This window comes from Leucoraja erinacea, chromosome 40, assembly GCF_028641065.1.
Source record: "Leucoraja erinacea ecotype New England chromosome 40, Leri_hhj_1, whole genome shotgun sequence".
In the NCBI taxonomy this organism is placed as follows: Eukaryota; Metazoa; Chordata; class Chondrichthyes; order Rajiformes; family Rajidae; genus Leucoraja; species Leucoraja erinaceus.
Window position 1 is genome coordinate 540,208 of NC_073416.1, and position 18,010 is coordinate 558,217.

The 18,010-nt window shown below is 43.2% G+C and overlaps 1 protein-coding gene across 2 annotated transcripts in view; it reads right to left on the reverse strand.

The window, feature by feature from the left end:
• The window catches only part of bloc1s1 (biogenesis of lysosomal organelles complex-1, subunit 1), a 45,579-nt gene extending 28,016 nt beyond the window's left edge, over nt 1-17,563 (reverse strand). The window contains exons 1-2 of one of the 2 annotated variants that reach the window (XM_055664631.1): nt 17,472-17,563; nt 14,706-14,778 (exon numbers count right to left, since the gene is read on the reverse strand). In XM_055664631.1, the coding sequence (XP_055520606.1) occupies nt 14,706-14,778; nt 17,472-17,532 (134 nt within the window). In that variant the 5' untranslated portion in view covers nt 17,533-17,563. The remainder of the gene's footprint in view (nt 1-14,705; nt 14,779-17,471) is intronic. The other variant, XM_055664632.1, reaches the window with a different exon arrangement.
• Between the last annotated feature and the right edge of the window lie 447 nt (nt 17,564-18,010).

Consider the following 18,010-nt stretch of genomic DNA (forward strand, 5'->3'; position numbering starts at 1 on the left):
GTTTCCATATTGTGTTGTGCTGCTGCAAGCAAGAATGTCATTGTTCTACCTGGGACATGTGACAATAAAACACTCTTGACACTCTTGTTGATGAGGGGGTCCCATTTTTGAGAGGGATGGGGAAATTCAGAGCAGGTTTAAAAGTTTCAAGTCCACGGTGTAGGATAGGGTTAAAAACTACTTGCACGTTGCTGGAGAATTGTCGACTGCCAAATAGCAGAGTCCCAGCCTCCCACAGCTGCCTGCCACTGTAGGCAGCTCAAGAGATTGTAAACTTCATTCTGGTAAAGCACAATTTCAGGATTTTTATTAATGAGGAACTGGAAAAAGTGACGAGTGCTGGTCTGAATCAGTTTAAGGGTGGGACCAGAAATTTAAAAAAAAGACTGAACTGGATTACCAAAAACAAATAGCAGCCGTGTTCAAAAGGGAAAACCAAGCCAGACATGGGAACTTAAAATGGCAAGTGTCTATTTGCAGCACCTAAAGTTTTCCAAAAACATGTGCATCATGCATGTCAAAGAACAGATGGGAAAAGTAATTTTCTGTACAAGACAACATTAGGAGTCAAATATTTCCCACCAAGATAATCTTTCAATATCCAAGAGAGTGAAAAAAAGGGCTAATTTAAAAAAAGTTATGTGCCCTAGTGATACGAGTTCAACTCTACTACGGGATATAGGGTGCAACACCAAATTGACAGAAGCCAATTAATCTCCAAACCCGCACATCTTTGGGATGTGGGAGGAAACCGGAGCACCCGGAGGAAACCCAACAGTGAAATCCACAGTGGGAAACCCACAGTGAGAACGTGCAAACTCCGCAGAGACAGCACCCGCAGTCAGAATCAAAACCAGAACTCTGGCGCTGAGAGACAGCAACTGAAATGGAGGGGAGCGGGGACTTTAAAGGTTTACAGTTTGAGCCCAAGACACAGTCCTATCCTGCCAAGAATCACCAGAATTGTTTAATAGAACAGATTAACCCGAATGTTGAAGAAAGAACTGCAGATGCTGGAAAAATCAAAGGTAGACAAAAAATGCTGGAGAAACTCAGCGAGTGTCGCAGCATCTATGGAGAGAAGGAATTGGCGACGTTTCGGGTCGAGACCCTTCTTCAGACCGAAATGATATTTTCACCCTCTTCGTCAATTGTGCAGTGTTGCCTGGTGAAGTGGAAACACCATATGTGACCTCGCTACAAAAATGTCATCTGGGCATGAATTACATCCATAACCTTAGAATATCAATGAAACGTGGAAGGTTCACAATCAGAGGATCGCGAGTCAGTTCCATGCAGTGTAATGGCCACAGAGAGAGAGAGTTGATGACTGAATACACAACACATCTATCAATCTATCAAGGTCAAATAATGGCTGTTTAAAAATACATTTGGCATGAATACTGAAGGTTAAAAATACTGCAGATTTTGCAATGGCTTCAAAATAAGAAAAAAAGTGGGAAAAAAACATTCTCATGCCGATACAGTTTTTAACTTCAGAGCATCCATTTTTATACTCTCCAGGGTGAGAAGATATGCATGATAAGTCCAAGAGCATCAACAAGGGGAAAATAAACTACTGTTGTCAATAAAATATTCCAAAGAGGAATGACTTTGTTGGCCTTCTCTGCTGAAGGAGCAACACTTGTGCAGATCTACAGCTCCATTGGCAGCAGCAGCCATCTGATGTTTGACCGCTAAAAGGTGCGAGTGATCTGGGGCAAAGAGTAGTGAGAAAGCAAGGCCACACTCAGTCCTACCTTCACCTAACATTAATGAGCATGCAGACAAAAGTGCTGGTGAAACTCAGCGGGTGCGGCAGCATGTATGGAGCGAAGGAAATAGGCAATGTTTCGGGCCGAAACCCGGGGGGGGGGGGGGGGGGGAAGAAGAAGAAAGGAAGAGGAGCCAGAGGGCTGAGGGAGAGCGAGAGGGGGAGCAGACAGCAAGGGCTACCGGAAATTGGAGAATTCAATGTTCATGCCGCTAGGGTGCAGACTGCCCAAGCGGAATATGAGGTGCTGCTCCTCCAATTTCCAGTGGTGTTCACTCTGGCCATGGAGGAGGCCCAGGACAGAAAGGTCGGATTCGGAATGGGAGGGGGATTTGAAGTGCTGAGCCACAGGGAGATCAGGTTGGTTATTGCGGACCGAGCGGAGGTGTTCGGCAAAACGATGGCCAAGCCAACGCTTGTTCTCACCGATGTAGATCAGCTGACATCTAGAGCAGCGGATGCAATAGATGAGGTTGGAGGAGATGCAGGTGAACGTCTGCATCTGTCGCACCTGGAACGACTGCTTGGGTCCTTGAATGGAGTCAAGTGGGGAGGTAAAGCGACAAGTGTTGCATCTCCTGCGGTTGCAAGGGAAAGTGCCCGGGGAGGGGGTGGCGCGGGAGGGAAAGGAAGAATTGTCAGGCAGCATCTGTGGAGAACATGGATAGGTTCTTGGTTTCTTGGTCCACCAAAATATTCCAAATGGAATTTAAACTGGAGGTGGTGAAGGGAGGGCTTAAGCCAGAAAGGGTTATCGGGAAGAAATTTAGTTGCATCTGATTGGGTAACTATAGTTGGGTGGAGATTATTCCATGCTTTAATTGTGCGGGGGAAGAACGAATTGCTGTACACATCTGCCTTTGTAGCTGGGATCACAAATTGGATCGAATGCCCTCGTCTGCTCCTAATTGGTTTGGGTTTGGTGGTAGGTCTTGTAGTCTATGTCGAGCTGACCATTTAACATTTTGTAGAAACAGGTCAAACGGTGAGCTTCACGTGTGTGTGTCTTGGAGAGGGTTTTCACAGAGCGCTGGAGTAACTCAGCCGGTCAGGCAGCATCTCTGGAGAACATGGATAGGTGACGTTTCACAACGCTTTTTACTCGTGGACATTTTTCATCATGCTAGAAAAAACGCCCCGACCTACCGCCTGCTACGACCTACCTACGACCATGCTGCGAGTACGAGTCAAGGGCAAACTCAGCGGAGGTTGTGAATTAGGTTGTGAAAGTGGGACAAGCCCTTTACATGTCTGAGCTAGAGAACCAGGAAATACACCAGTGCTTCAGAATAAAACAAATATAGGAAGGAAGCTCCCTGCAAAGCTAAGACTGAATTATATACACCTCAAAAGATATAATGTAGCAAAATACAATTTGTAACTTTAGAGAGATGATGCTCACTAAAGTGCATCATAAGTAAATACAAAATCACAGAATACTATATCTTTTCATTCTAAGATCTAAACTGTTTCATCTGTTCAGCTGTAAACACGTATTTTAAGCATTGTTCTTAGTTGTTTATTGTACTATGATAGAGATCTATACGGCTGACTTCAGCCAAATTCATCTACAAAATACTCCATTTTATAGCTTCTCAGTTGCAATAACAGATTAATTGTTATGGAATTTAAGCCAAAAAATGCAAAATTCAGGGTTTAAACGAGGATGCTGACATTTGTCAAGTTGTTGCACTGAAACCTGATGCTACATGAAAAGTGACAACTTAGGGGCAATATTTAAACTACTTGTTTTAATGTATATTATTACTTCTACATCCTGACAGACCTTGAACACACTGTGCTAGATAAAACCCAGATACCAGCAAATGTCTTCATCTGTAGACGTGAACAGCATTTCTAATGAGTAAAAGTTTCAAAATATATTAGCCTAGCAACTGGATTTCACCCATTTTTGGGTGCAAGCAGGTTCATATTCCTGGCAACAGTGGCAAAACAATTCCTTTTCTTTTGGAGAATCCTTCAGTCAATTGGGCTCTGTGCCACTTCTTCAAAGGGATACAAACTGTCCAATATGATGATAAAATGGTACTATTATTGCTGCCTTGATCTTTTCCCTCTTTAAACAAAGACTTGCATCTCAAGACTTCACTTTCAAAAGCGAAAGGCTGAATGATCTGATCATCCCCAGACTTGATGAAGCTGTATTACTGTACTTCGACAGCAATTAGGAGGAATCATAGATTACACAAAAAAGCTGGAGAAACTCAGCGGGTGCAGCAGCATCTATGGAGCGAAGGAAATAGGCAACGTTTCGGGCCGAAACCCCTGGGTTTCGGCCCGAAATTTCCTTCGTCCCTTGGGTTTCGGCCCGAAACGTTGCCCATTTCCTTCGCTCCATAGATGCTGCTGCACCCGCTGAGTTTCTCCAGCTTTTTTGTGTAACCTTCGATTCTCCAGCATCTGCAGTTCCCTCTTAAACAGGAGGAATCATAGATAGAAACATAGAAACATAGAAATTAGGTGCAGGAGTAGGCCATTGGGCCCTTCGAGCCTGCACCGCCATTCAATATGATCATGGCTGATCATCCAACTCAGTATCCCGTACCTGCCTTCTCTCCATACCCCCCTGATCCCCTTAGCCACAAGGGCCACATCTAACTCCCTCTTAAATAAGCCATGAAGGCCTCAACTCCCTCTGTAGAGTTCCAGAGATTCACCACTCTCTGTGTGAAAAAAGTGGCTCTCATTCGTTTTTAAAGGATTTCCCATTTATCCTTAAGCTGTGACCCCTTGTCCTGGACTTCCCTAACATCGGGAAAATCTTCCTGCATCTAGCCTGTCCAACCCCTTAAGAAAGTTTCTATAAAAAAATCTTCTAAATTCTGATAGTATAAAACCAATCTATATCTTTCAAGACAGTCCTGACATCCCAGGAATCAGTCTGGTGAACCGTCTCTGCACTCCCTCTATGGCAATAATCAGATTTGGAGACCAAAACTCTACGCAATACTCCAGGTGTGGTCTCACCAAGACCCTGTACAACTGCAGTAGAACCTCTCTGCTCCTATACTCAAATCCTTTTGCAATGAAAGCTAACATACCATTCGCTTTCTTTACTGCCTGCTGCACCTGCATGCCTACCTTCAATGACTGGTGTACCATGGTCTCGCTGCATCTCCCCCTTTCCCAATTGGCCACCATTTAGATAATAGTCTGCTTTCCTGTTTTTGCCACCAAAATGGATAACCTCACATTTATCCACATTATACTGCATCTGCCAAACATTTGCCCACTCACCCAGCCTATCATTGCTACTGAATAAAGTGGCTCTTTGCACTTTCCCAAATAAGTTATATGCCCACAGGTTAAAACCCATAATTAAAAAAAAAAAAAAGAATTCTGAAGCAACACCCATTTATCCACCATAGCACAAATTTCAGTGGATATTCTTAAGGGAGAGATTGATAGATTCTTGATTAATACGGATGTCAGAGGGTATGGGGAGTAGGCGCGCGAATGGGGTTAGGAAGGAGGGATAGATCAGCCATGATTGAATGGCGGAGTGGACGATGGGCCGAATGGCCTAATTCTACTCCTATCACTTTTGACCTTACGAGGACCCGCCAATAAGAAAAGAGAATAGACATAAACGTAATAGACATCAATTTTTGCTAATGGTCTAATCCGTCACCGTCTATGCAAAGATACAGGTGGAAGATAAATAATATCCTTACCACAGGCATTGTAAATGATATCTAAACAAAAGGACAATAGGCCACTTTGTAGTCCACTTGGGGGGAAAAACGACTTTGCACAATTACACATGTTTACCTCAAACCTACATCCAGACAGTTAGTTATTTGCCCACACGTCTTACAAAATCTCTTTCCACCCTACACAGGGCTTACCCATGACAAATTTTCTATTTTCTGCGAAAATATCAACCTCGCCTTTAAGCGATGATTTTAAAGGAGGAACACATTTTTTCCAAACATTTCAATTAAACTTCAGCTGGCCAACATATTTTGAGAAGCTCGGAGAATTTACTTCCTCCCACTTCTTAATTGGTCCACTTTCATCCAAAGCACACAGCCTATATCCAAAATTGCACAGTGCCAACTGACAGGGAGGCAGCTTGTGGGATAGGCCGACGCTCCACTGCACATTTTTCTTCCCCCTGCTGACACGGCCCCCCTGCCCCTTGCCGAATGAGCATTCCTTACCTCATAGTCCAGCAAAGAAATGCAGAAATCTCACCACAGGGAGTTTGTGAATTCATTGAGGATGGAAGGAAGAGCAAATTCTGGATGGCACATTCGTTCTAAAAAATGAAATCAGAATTTCATCACCGTGCTCTGATCAAGCAGAAACAGTGGCAGATGGCTCCTTGTATTGATTATCCCTGATGCAGACAATTCTTGTACCCGCTACTGTCAAGAGAATACGTCATATTCTATTACTGGAAATAACATTTTTATGGACAGTGGACCACGTTATTTTTTTTTAAATCTTCAATTTCCAAACATAAGAGTTGTGATAAATATAACAGATGAACGAAGGCATCAATGGGTAGCTAACTTTCAATCAGCTAATGAGCTGCCTAGCAGTATAAAGATGAACAGAATCCACCTGCTATGCCCCGCAATCACAATCTGGAACATGCCTCTGTGTTTCAGAAGCATTTATTTTTCATGGTGACTTGAGCCCATCCCCTTGCCCTTCATTTTCTTTTTCAAACGTTTAATGGCAACATAGCAGGCATACAGTATAGAACAAAATGGTAATTTTTTTCATATGTATCCCATAAAAGTTTGATCCAAAGATTTAAATTTATTGGCTCTACTTGTGTATTTATTTGGATTCAATTATATTACAACAGTTTTTGCAAAATAGCTCATTATCGAAAGGAGATTTTTTAAGTTTTCCGTAAAAACGAAGAGGCCAAACTGTTAGCTCTCTGTGACATTATTTTGATTGGGATGTGCATTTTGAAATTTAAATATAACAGGTTTCCTTTTTTTATAATTCTGCAAAACAACAGGGCTTTTTCTTACCCATTTCTACCAGGATTTTCCTTCCAGTTCTGAAGGAATTGTGTGCTGGATAGGATCAGGTACACATCACAAGTTACCAACGTTACTTCAGCTGTTGGACCTCATGTTGACACCACCACAAGAAACTGAGAATAGGCAATGTTCAATGCTGTTGGAAATGAAGGTGGCGATTTCTGCAGATCCATATGCAGGAGGTCGGAGCTATATGCCAACGTTGGAAATGTATTTTGTCCTAACAGCTCATTTTCTCCACTTTGCCAAAAGCATGGAGGTTTCCAAAATGACAACATTTAGTCTAGTTTAGTTTAGAGATACAACTTGGCTCACCGAGATCGCACAGACCATCCCCCGCACACTTACACTGTCCTACACACACACGATTTTACCAAGCCAATTAACCTACACACCCGTATGTCTTTGGAGTGTGGGAGGAAACCGGAGATCCCGGAGAAGTAGGTCACCACTGCTCTCTACTTCAGGCCACAGGTTAATAGTGCAGTCCACTCGTTGACGAAAGCATCACAGTCCACTAGATTCAGATGGGGGGGGAGCAGTTAAAAGTTTTGTTACCTTATTGGGATTCATAATTTTAACCATTGTTGGGTGCCTGCTATTTATAACGCTTCAGTAGTTCACAGGGTGTGGATTGTGAATGACACCACCCCAGAGTAAGGTGGAAAACCCCACGTGTCGAGATGAGGTGAGGCGAGTCAAAAGTCAACTCTAATCACAGAAAATTGAGTACAAAAAAGAACAAAGGCCACCTTTAATATTGAGAAGCCAGCTAATGAAGATAGCAAGGACCTGCAAAATGTGAAAGGATCAAACGTAGCCAGAATGTGCAGAATGAAATACGAGGGGACTATAGTTGATAGAGTAGAGAGATGAAGAAACTTGGATCCAGTTCAATTCTTCTTATTTTCCACTAACTAATCCTTATTATTAACTTGCCGCTGACTGGTTGGCAGATGGAATGTTCCAGTCCAGGCATGACTCCTATTTCACTTGGCGACTGCCTCGTATTGGACATATTTTGAGGCGGATGTTAAACTTGCTGCCTTCTACATAATCAGGTGATTGTCCAGGATAGGATTCTTCCTTCTCCTCTGGGGATTACCTTTCTGCACAATTTCCGCCTCGCTATTCTTTGGGGGTGCTAATGAGTTAGATCTTGACTCCTATTCTTGTTTTGATTAAATGCAGCTGTACTTGTGTATTAACGCAAATGTCTGCATGATCATGCATCCCACCACTTCAAAGGTAAGGTCCCTGGCCCCTTCATGTGGTCATTTAGTTTTGTTTACCCACGGAAACAGGCCCTTCGACCCACCCAGTCCGCGTCAATCCCCGCACACTAATACTATCCTATGCAAAAGGACAATTTACAATTTTACCAAGCTAATTAACCGATAAACCTGTACATCTTTAGAGACTGGGAGGAAACCGGAGCAGCCGGGAAAAAAATCCACGCAGGCCATGGGGCGAACATAGAAACTCCATACAGACAGTGTAGATGGCTAGTGCATGTGCAAAGGGGTGACAGACATGCTTGACACCCCTAGTCAGAATCGGACCTGGGTCTCTGGCACTGGGAGGTAATAACTCTACTACCATGGTGGTGCAGTGCCTGTAATCAAACAGTTAAATCTTATTGTTCCTTTCCATTCTTCAACTACTTTGCCTTGAAGAATCCTTAACATTATAGAACATAGGAAAATGTTAGCTTTGCATTAAAATTCCAATTATTTTCTGTCACAAACCTGTTCACACTTTATTCAAAATTACTAATGCCCTGTCATAGCCTATTGAGCAGAACATTTTTAAAGAAAATCAGACAAATGAGGCAAAACTTGGCTACTTACGTTTCAAGCATAAATAGCTCTTTCGGGGTTTGAAGCCACTGAATTGCTCATGTATCAAGGCCAAAACCAATTTGGGATCATGAACAAACCTTAGTACGGCACCACAGACTATAAATTTAAGAGATTAAAACAAGCTACCACTCAAGAAAAATACCAATGCTAACTAAACTTTAGAAAGACAACTCACCCAGTTTTTAAATGCACGGCAGACATTTCTCACTCTAGGTCTTAAAATATAAATATTGCTCTGGAGTGCAAACTTCAGACAACAGTCCAGGCCATGGAAAATAAAGACACAGTAAACTAGAGCAAAAAGACCTTGAGCAATAGACCACCTTATTAGGCATGACCCCTATCATTCCAAGACGGGTGGAGATCAAAGTGAGACGTGATTTGAAGGAATTACTTTTGACAGTGAATGCATTGCACTTGATGCCATATAACCTAATGCAATATCCTTTTCAGACACAGGTCACCTAGAATCCTATAAATGAAACAGGTACATGGAACTGCAACAGCAAGAAAAATAACTGAACAAAAATACTCATAGCCAACGACATAGACTACGACGGCGGATGGATTTCTCTCAGTCGTTGTAAAATGTTTAACTAATCTTATGGTTTGAATAATAAAAACAACCTGCCCAAACTCTCCTCTCAAGTGCCATCTCAAACTCAATCTCACTGTGTTCTTGCACTGTTATCTGTTACCTTCAACTGAAATATCTCCAATTAAAATTCCAGTCAGTTGGAGAAAATATAGATTTATGAAAAAGAGTCAAGGCAGCATGCAGGAAAGCAACCATCCTCTAGAAGCATAACAGATTTTGGAGATCCACATTCCTGTGAGACTTACATGGTGCATGAGATGTATCATGCCATGAACAGGCTGTCCAACAACAAAGCAAGTAGCCTGGACAGTCTTGCAACATGTACGATAAATTCAATGTCCTTGTGTTGGTTAACTCCTACCAGCATTGTGAAAACCTAAACACGAGGAACTGCAGATACTGGTTTACACAAAAAAACTCACAATGGACTGGAGTAACAAAAAGTCAAGCATCTCCAGGGAACATGCATAGGTGACGTTACTGGTCGGGACCATTCTTCTGATTGAATCAGATCGATATCTACTTTTGCTAGCCTGCTTTTGATCGCTTGCTTTTACAAAAATACACAAGGATATATCTTTGTGTCTATGTGGCAATTCAGCAGACACGAAGAATCAGGTTTTGGATAAGAGCTTCTATGCATAGAAACATAGAAATTAGGTGCAGGAGTAGGCCATTCGGCCCTTCGAGCCTGCACCACCATTCAATATGATCATGGCTGATCATCCAACTCAGTATCCCGTACCTGCCTTCTCTCCATACCCCCTGATCCCCTTAGCCACAAGGGCCACATCTAACTCCCTCTTAAATATAGCCAATGAACTGGCCTCAACTACCCTCTGTGGCAGAGAGTTCCAGAGATTCACCACTCTCTGCGTGAAAAAAGTTCTTCTCATCTCGGTTTTAAAGGATTTCCCCTTTATCCTTAAGCTGTGACCCCTTGTCCTGGACTTCCCTAACATCGGGAACAATCTTCCTGCATGGGATTGGGTAGCTCGGAATACGCTTGTCGAGAACATGAATGTTTCCGTCTGCTCTGGCTCGTGAAAATAAACAATAGGTTATTTGAATGGTAGAAAAATTAGGACAGTATATTTTTGATTTGCAAGATGAATTTCAGGAAACATTAGTTAAATAAATCTTGATTCTCAAAACCCCACAACACTGCAGCTCGATATAGAGGCCGTATCTTACAGGTTTCCTGCACGTAATTTTTAAATAAACAATGACGGTAGATTTAAGGAATGCGCCTACTGTTCAAGTACAAAGTGAAATTTAGACAACGATTTCCAAACAGTGTACCACATGGAGAAAAAACTTAAAAAATAAATGGTCATCTCAACAAGATGTTTGCATTCCATTGTAATGTTTCAATCTCAATTAAAATCATTTTCCTTTGTCTCAGCTATGGTTCCATTAGAAGTTCTTTGAATCTGACTCCCTCAAGAAAATTTGGCAAATTGCACGCCAACATTTCTGGTGAATTTTCACTCTATTGTAACGTTGCCCAACTAATTATTTTGGCTCCTCGGAAGCGCTGCATGCAATATCTATCACCACATATGGAGCAAGTGACTGAAGTCATCTTTGTGTTAGCCTGCCAAAAGGACCAAGGCCAGAGGAGAGCAAGAAGCTGAAATCGATATTAACAAAATGGTGACTGTATTTGAACATAGAACAGTACAGTACAGGAACACACCCTTTAACCAACAATGTGCCAATTATGATGCCATGTTAAACAAATCTCCTCTGATATCCATATCCCTCCATCTGCTGTATATCCACGTGCCTACTAATTGTCTCTACATTGCTGCTATCTGCTTCCACCACCCTCTGTGTAAAGAAAAAGATGTCCCGCATATTTCCATTTCAGGGAAAATCCTTGAAGAAATAGATTTTTTCTAAATTTGCATCCCAGATGCAAGCTTCACCAATGTAATTATTGAATAGTCAGATTCAGATTCAGATTCAATTTTAATTGTCATTAATAGTGGTGGTTTTGTTTCAACAACTGAATAAAGAGTGAACACAATCACATAGATCAGCGTACACTATATTAGGGGTGGACATCAGCCTCCCTTCATGTAAAAATTGCAATGGAAACTTGTATTCCAGCACAGCAGGTTTTACAAACTCATCTGTCATCCTAATTGTTTACTTTCTGTTCACCACCAAGCCACCCTCCTTGATCAGCACCCCCTCACTCTTCCTTGCAATGTGGCGAGAGCAGGATCGAGCCATAAAATCATTCTGGCCACAGTGTCGTTTCTTGTCCAAGCCTTTGAAGATACAGGTAATATCGTAGTGTTTGCACTTGATATTTCTGGAAAGTGTGTAAGAATCAAAGGGCTCCTTGCCAGTCAGCCACATTTAAACAAGCTACAAGAAGGATAAGGGGAAAATTCATGACAAAAATTACTGCGAGCCGTGTGGAATTATGTAATTAGCACAGTGCACTTTCACGGCATAATAATGGCGAGTGCACAAAATGTGCAGAGTCGTGTAGTGTAGAAACTAAATTCTTTTGTTGTTACTATCTTGATGCATCCTCAAGCTATGGAGGATCATTTTTAGAATGAGTCTGACAGCAATCAGGCTCTTATAACCACCCAATCAACTTTCGGCTCCCACATGCAAAATTAATACTTGACCTTTGGTGTAAATGTAAGACAGCCTGAATCAATGCCAGAATTGTGGACTCACCATGACAGCTCTGAAATGAATTGTGGACTCAATAGGTGCAGGAGTAGGCCATTCGGCCCTTCGAGAGCCAGCACCGCCATTCAATGTGATCATTGCTGATCATCCCCAATCAGTACCCCGTTCCTGCCTTCTCCCCATATCCCCTGACTCCACTATTTTTAAGAGCCCTATCTAGCTCTCTCTTGAAAGCATCCAGAGAACCGGCCTCCACCACCCTCTGCGGCAGAGAATTCCACAGACTCACCACTCTCTGTGAGAAAAAGTGTTTCCTCGTCTCCGTTCTAAATGGTTTACCCCTTGTTCCTTGCGATGGTGCCATGTGCCTACACCATGTCATTGCACATGCCTCACACCTCAGGCTCTAGGCTCTACCTTGTAATCCATTTCTTGGTCTTCAATTGACAGGCGATCTTTATCACTGTCATGATTGACCAAATTTGGTATTCAACCACAGGGGGGGTGGGTATGGCAATGGTGGTTGATGCAATGTGAAGGTGGAGAGATGACAGAACAAAGAGCGGAAGCAGGACACCATTAATCATCAGCACAGCTGCGGCACCAAGAAAGAGGAGGCGCTCACAGGCCATGCTTGCCGTATCAAATGAGCGCCTGAAGCATCTGAGCAAACTTCCCCCTCCCCAAAGCCACACCGCCATCCCACACCTGCTTCACACAGCTGTTATCGTGGTGGTAAGTGATAGGTTACGCATAGGTTAAGCAGATGCCACTGCAGTAGATTTTAGTGGGAAGAAAACAACAAGCTCACCCAGCAAGGCGCAATCTTTGAAACTGCAGCTACTCACTTACAACTACAGCAACGTCACTTGACAGTGTTGAAATATGAAATACTGAGAGCAGAGTTGTGGTGTACCCCCTCCTGCACACAGATTAATTTTGCAAGCAGCAATTATAATGTTTAACACTTGACTACGTTCTGTTTATTCCATTTGCACAGCTGGTACTTTTGAAAGGCATGCCATACAAATCTTCGCTGCACACATCACACTCGTCCGGGCAATGAACATTTTATGCCTAGAATTATGTTCGAATACCAAATTTGGTCAATTATGCTATAAGTGAATTTTTATTTTTGCCGCCTAAACACAATCCTTCATTCTGCATATTTTAAAGCATAAACTATATATAATATAAAGATACACTAGGCAACATAAACACTTCAGGCTTGTGAATGGCATACTACTTAATCCTCTCTTGCATTTCACAGCTGTTGAAATCACACAGGTTTACAGAAATGCGACTGAAACCTGGTAGGGTTTTAATGGAGGGTCCGATTATCACATTTAGGGGCTTCTGCTATGGTCCGATTGCCATTGAGAATCTGGTGTCAATCTGCCATGGGAAGAGATTACGAGGCGAACAGGGGAAAGGATTCAAAGATGTGCTAAAGGCTTCCTTGATGAAGTGCAACATTCCCACTGCCTCGTGGGAATCTCTGGTCCTTGACTTCTCAGAGTGGAGGAGGAGCATTTGGGACAATGTCGAGAGCCTCACGGGAAGCACACAGAAACAGTGGAGGGATAGCAGACCCCAGACTACCCACCCACTCACCCATCTCTTCTGTGGAAGAGTGCGTGGGTCCCACGTTGACAGCATCAGTCACCTCAGAACCCATCGAACTCGAGGGGAAGCAAATCATCCTCGATCTCGAGAGATCGCCTCGGGGAAGAAGGACCTTTATTGGTGACTGAAGAATTCAGAAATATGTGGCTTCATTTGAATGGATCTTTTCACTGTATCTCGACACGTGACAATAGTAAACCCAAACCTAAACCGAAAAAAGGTCCAGTTTGCCTGGTCAATGGTCAGTGTGCAGCCATCATCCTTGGCTCCAGCGGCTTGTATTTAAAAACAAGGTCAATGAGGCTAATGAGGTCCTAATGCTAGGAAAGGATCTCGACTCGAATCACTTTGTAAAGTGATTCCCACCTGCTTCTGCCAGGAGCAACCGGCACCATTTAAAATGAAAAATGGAAATTGAAAATTGCACCAGGCATGCTTTGAACACCCAAGAAACAATCACCGTTTCTCAGCCATTTTGATCAGTATGACCATCTTGACCAATATGATCGCCATGATCATATTGAATGGCGGTGCTGGCTCGAAGGGCCGAATGGCCTACTCCTGCACTTATTTTACTATATTTTTTTCTATTTTACTGCTTGAGGCTTCATAAGCGAGATGGGCAGCATGGGAAAATGACCCAACACAAATCCGGTAGGCACTAGGAGAAAGTAACCGGACTTCACCTTGGCAGGCAGCAAGGAACAATCACACTGCCAGTTGGTTAGTAAGCATGGTTCCCAAGTCAGTGGATGTTATTGGGGGATGTTTTACAAATTGCCTTTGGCATTTTACAAGTGATAAGGATTACTGTACAAGTGGGAATGCTCAAATTCAATATTTACAATTCAGAGAGCCCAGACTAATAGACTCATTCAAACAGTACCTACAGCAGGATGTAATCCTGTCTTGGGACAAACAGAACATTATCCCCTCGAAATTACCACGGGTGATTTGGTCATTCATAGCTAATAACAAAGCTGTCAGAAAAATAATTAGTCAATCCTGCAACAGAGTCATATTGATGGAGGAAAAATATTGTGTACAAAGGTGGCAAAAAACAATTGTTACGAGCCATTTTGACAAACCCTTTCTCCTGCATTATTTCTTCAATTGTGCATATTTTCCATGCGATTGGTATGTTTTACTGGAAGACTCACCCAACATTCAGATGATCCACAAGGGCTTCAGTGAGACGTGTAGCAGCCACAACAGCTTCCCTCCGCCGCTTTTCTGAAAGGAAATGAAGGAACATTATTGGCGGTGAACTGTGCAGGAAGGAACTGCAGATGTTGGTTTACACCAAAGATAGACACAAAATGCTGGAGTTACTCAGCGGGTCAGACTGAAGTAGGCTCTCGACCCGAAACGTCACCCATTCCTTCTATCCAGAGATGCTGCCTATCCATCCCGCTGAGTTACTCCAGCATTTCATGTCCATCTTTGGTGATGAACTGTATGATTTAGCGATTCTATCCTCATCACATGAAGAGGGGGATGAATAACAACACAAACAAGTGACAAAAGATGCAATTCTAAATAACTGCTGCTTTTATCAAAATGCACTCTTGGAACTCTACGAGACTTTTTTTGATGGGTTGCCCAAGATATAGTTTTGGCTTCAAAATACTTTTGAATATCCCAAGTAAATAAAAGGAGTAATGCAGATAGAATTTAGATATTATTTTATTTCTCTGTACCTACACCAAGAATGAAAGGTTAATTTGGTATACTGGCCAATACATCACCCTTACCACCAGAAACAGACTGTAGATGGTTTATGCATGCAACCTATAATGTAGCTACCTCAATACCACTAACCACGCCCAGTCATCTCAGTATAACTGTGATATCTTCCCCTTGCTCCTCCCTGGGTTCCAGTACGCCTGAAGACTAGATGCAGTCAGTACTGGGACGTGTTTGACATGTGCCTTTATTAAAGACTCAGTAAAGTTACAGTGTGTCAGACTTAACCCCTTTACATGGTGTCAGAAGTGGGATACGAACCGCTGAATCACTCATTTGTTATGTGCAATCTCATTAGGTCTTATATTTGCAAGGGCAGCACAGTGGCGCAGCAAGTGGAGCTGCTTCCTCACAACACTGGAGACCCAGATTGGATCCTGACCTCAGGTGCTGTCTGTGTGTAGTTAGCATGTTCTCCTGTGATCGTGTGGGTTTCCTCAAAGTACTCTGGATCTGAAAAATGTTTGTAGATTAATTGGTTGCTGTAAAAACTACCCTTTATGTGTAGGGATTGAAGTGGGATAACAAAGAAAGTCTAGAGATCCGTGTAGACTTAGTATGCTGAAGGGCCTGTTTCCATGTAGTATCCTTAAACTAAACCAAAGCAATTACTTAATGGACTGCAAGACTCTTTAGCCCACCCTGAAATAAAGAAAACAACATATAAGTGTAGAAGAAAAAGTGTTGGAGTAACCTCTGGAGAACCCACGTGCAAACTATTTTCTTTGAGACAAACATGGGGGTACCAATTTTGCTGTTTCCATAGATCAAGCACGATAAAAATTTAAATTGGACACTCATTTGATATTATACGTGATTAGCTGGTAGGAAGGAACTGCAGAAGCTGGTTTAAACAGAAGATGGACACAACATGCTGGAGTAACTCAGCGGGTCAGGCAGCATCTGTGGAGAACATGGATAGGTGACGTTTCACAGAGTGCCGGAGTAACTCAGCGGGTCATGCAGCATCTATGGAGCTAAGGAAATAGGCAACGTTTCGGGCCGAAACCCTTAAGGGTTTCGGCCCGAAACGTTGCCTATTTCCAGAAGGATTTCGGCCCGAAACGTTGCCTATTTCCTTAGCTCCATAGATGCTGCTGCACCATAACTGAGTGGGTCAGGCAGCATCTGTGGAGAACATGGATAGGTGACGTTTCACAGAGTGCTGGAGTAACTCAGCGGGTCAGGCAGCATCTGTGGAGAAAATGGATAGGTGACGTTTCTCACAGAGTGTTGGAGTAACTCAGCGGGTCAGGCAGCATCTGTGGAGAACATGGATAGGTGACGTTTCACAGAGTGCTGGAGTAACTCAGCGGGTCAGGCAGCATCTGTGGAGAACATGGATAGGTGACGTTTCACAGAGTGCTGGAGTAACTCAGCGGGTCAGGCAGCATCTGTGGAGGGCATGGATAGGTGACGTTTCACAGAGTGCTGGAGTAACTCAGCGGGTCAGGCAGCATCTGTGGAGAACATGGATAGGTGACGTTTCACAGAGTGCTGGAGTAACTCAGCGGGTCAGGCAGCATCTATGGAGAACATGGATAGGTGACATTTCACAGAGTGTTGGAGTAACTCAGCGGGTCAGGCAGCATCTGTGGAGAACATGGATAGGTGACGTTTCACAGAGTGCTGGAGTAACTCAGCGGGTCAGGCAGCATCTCTGGAGAAATTTCTAATTTTCATTGACCCGCAGAGTTACTCCAGCTTTTTATGTCTGTCTTTAGGTTAAGGTTGTTGACAAATGACAGCAACTGAAATGTGACAAATGCAAGTTCGCCAAGGTGCAGTGTCTTAGAGTTTGACTCGATGCAACAAAATAAAGTCACATCTCCTTTTCGGTGATTAACTGTCCCCTCTCTAAAGCAGCAACACGTCCTTTATGGTGTTTAAGAAGGAACTGCAGATGCTGGAGAATCGAAGGGAGACAAAAATGCTGGAGAAACTCATATTTTTAACAAAATAAATATAATCTGGGGCACTATAGCGGACAGAGGAATGCACCAATCAGGGAGAGTTACACTCCCTATGTCGGCCAGCCCTCTAGTTATTTGGACCAATCAGCGAGCGCACACGCCCGTCTCCATGGAGATATGGGCCTGCGCGGCAGGCGGGTTCGAGGCAGGCAATGGCGTTTGGACGCCTCCCCGTTTTGAGGGCGAAATAAAAAGGTTTGCACCCACCTTGCAGTTCTTTGCGTTCATTTTGCTTGGCTTGGTGGTCTTTGAGCAAACGGGATAACATGGTGCAGGGCCGCTGCGTGGAGAGGGCCGCCGCTCCTGGTGCAGCCCGCCTTCCGTGTGGCGACGGAGAGACGGCGGTCACGTGAGCAGCGCCCAGCGCAGGCAGCCTCTCGCCAATACAGATTGTGCATGACAAAACAAATAACAGAATATTGCAACAAGTTAACAGGCCAGGCACCATTTAAGGAGAGGGGAAAAATTTGGGAACTAAAGACGGTTCTATAAAGAGCACTGGGCGAAACAGGGAGGAAGAAAGGGACATTTATTCCCAAAATGCTTCTTTTAACACTTGCTCCTAATATTTGCTGTGATGTTTTAAGTCTCGAGGAAGGACTGATTAAATACCACTCACGGGTACAGAATTTAAATAAATAACTTCTGGTCCTTTTTTTAAAGAGAAGAAACAAAGCAGAGATGGTTCACTGTCTTGACTGATATCAAGTCAATCATGCTGGCAAGTTAGTACCACAGGATATGAT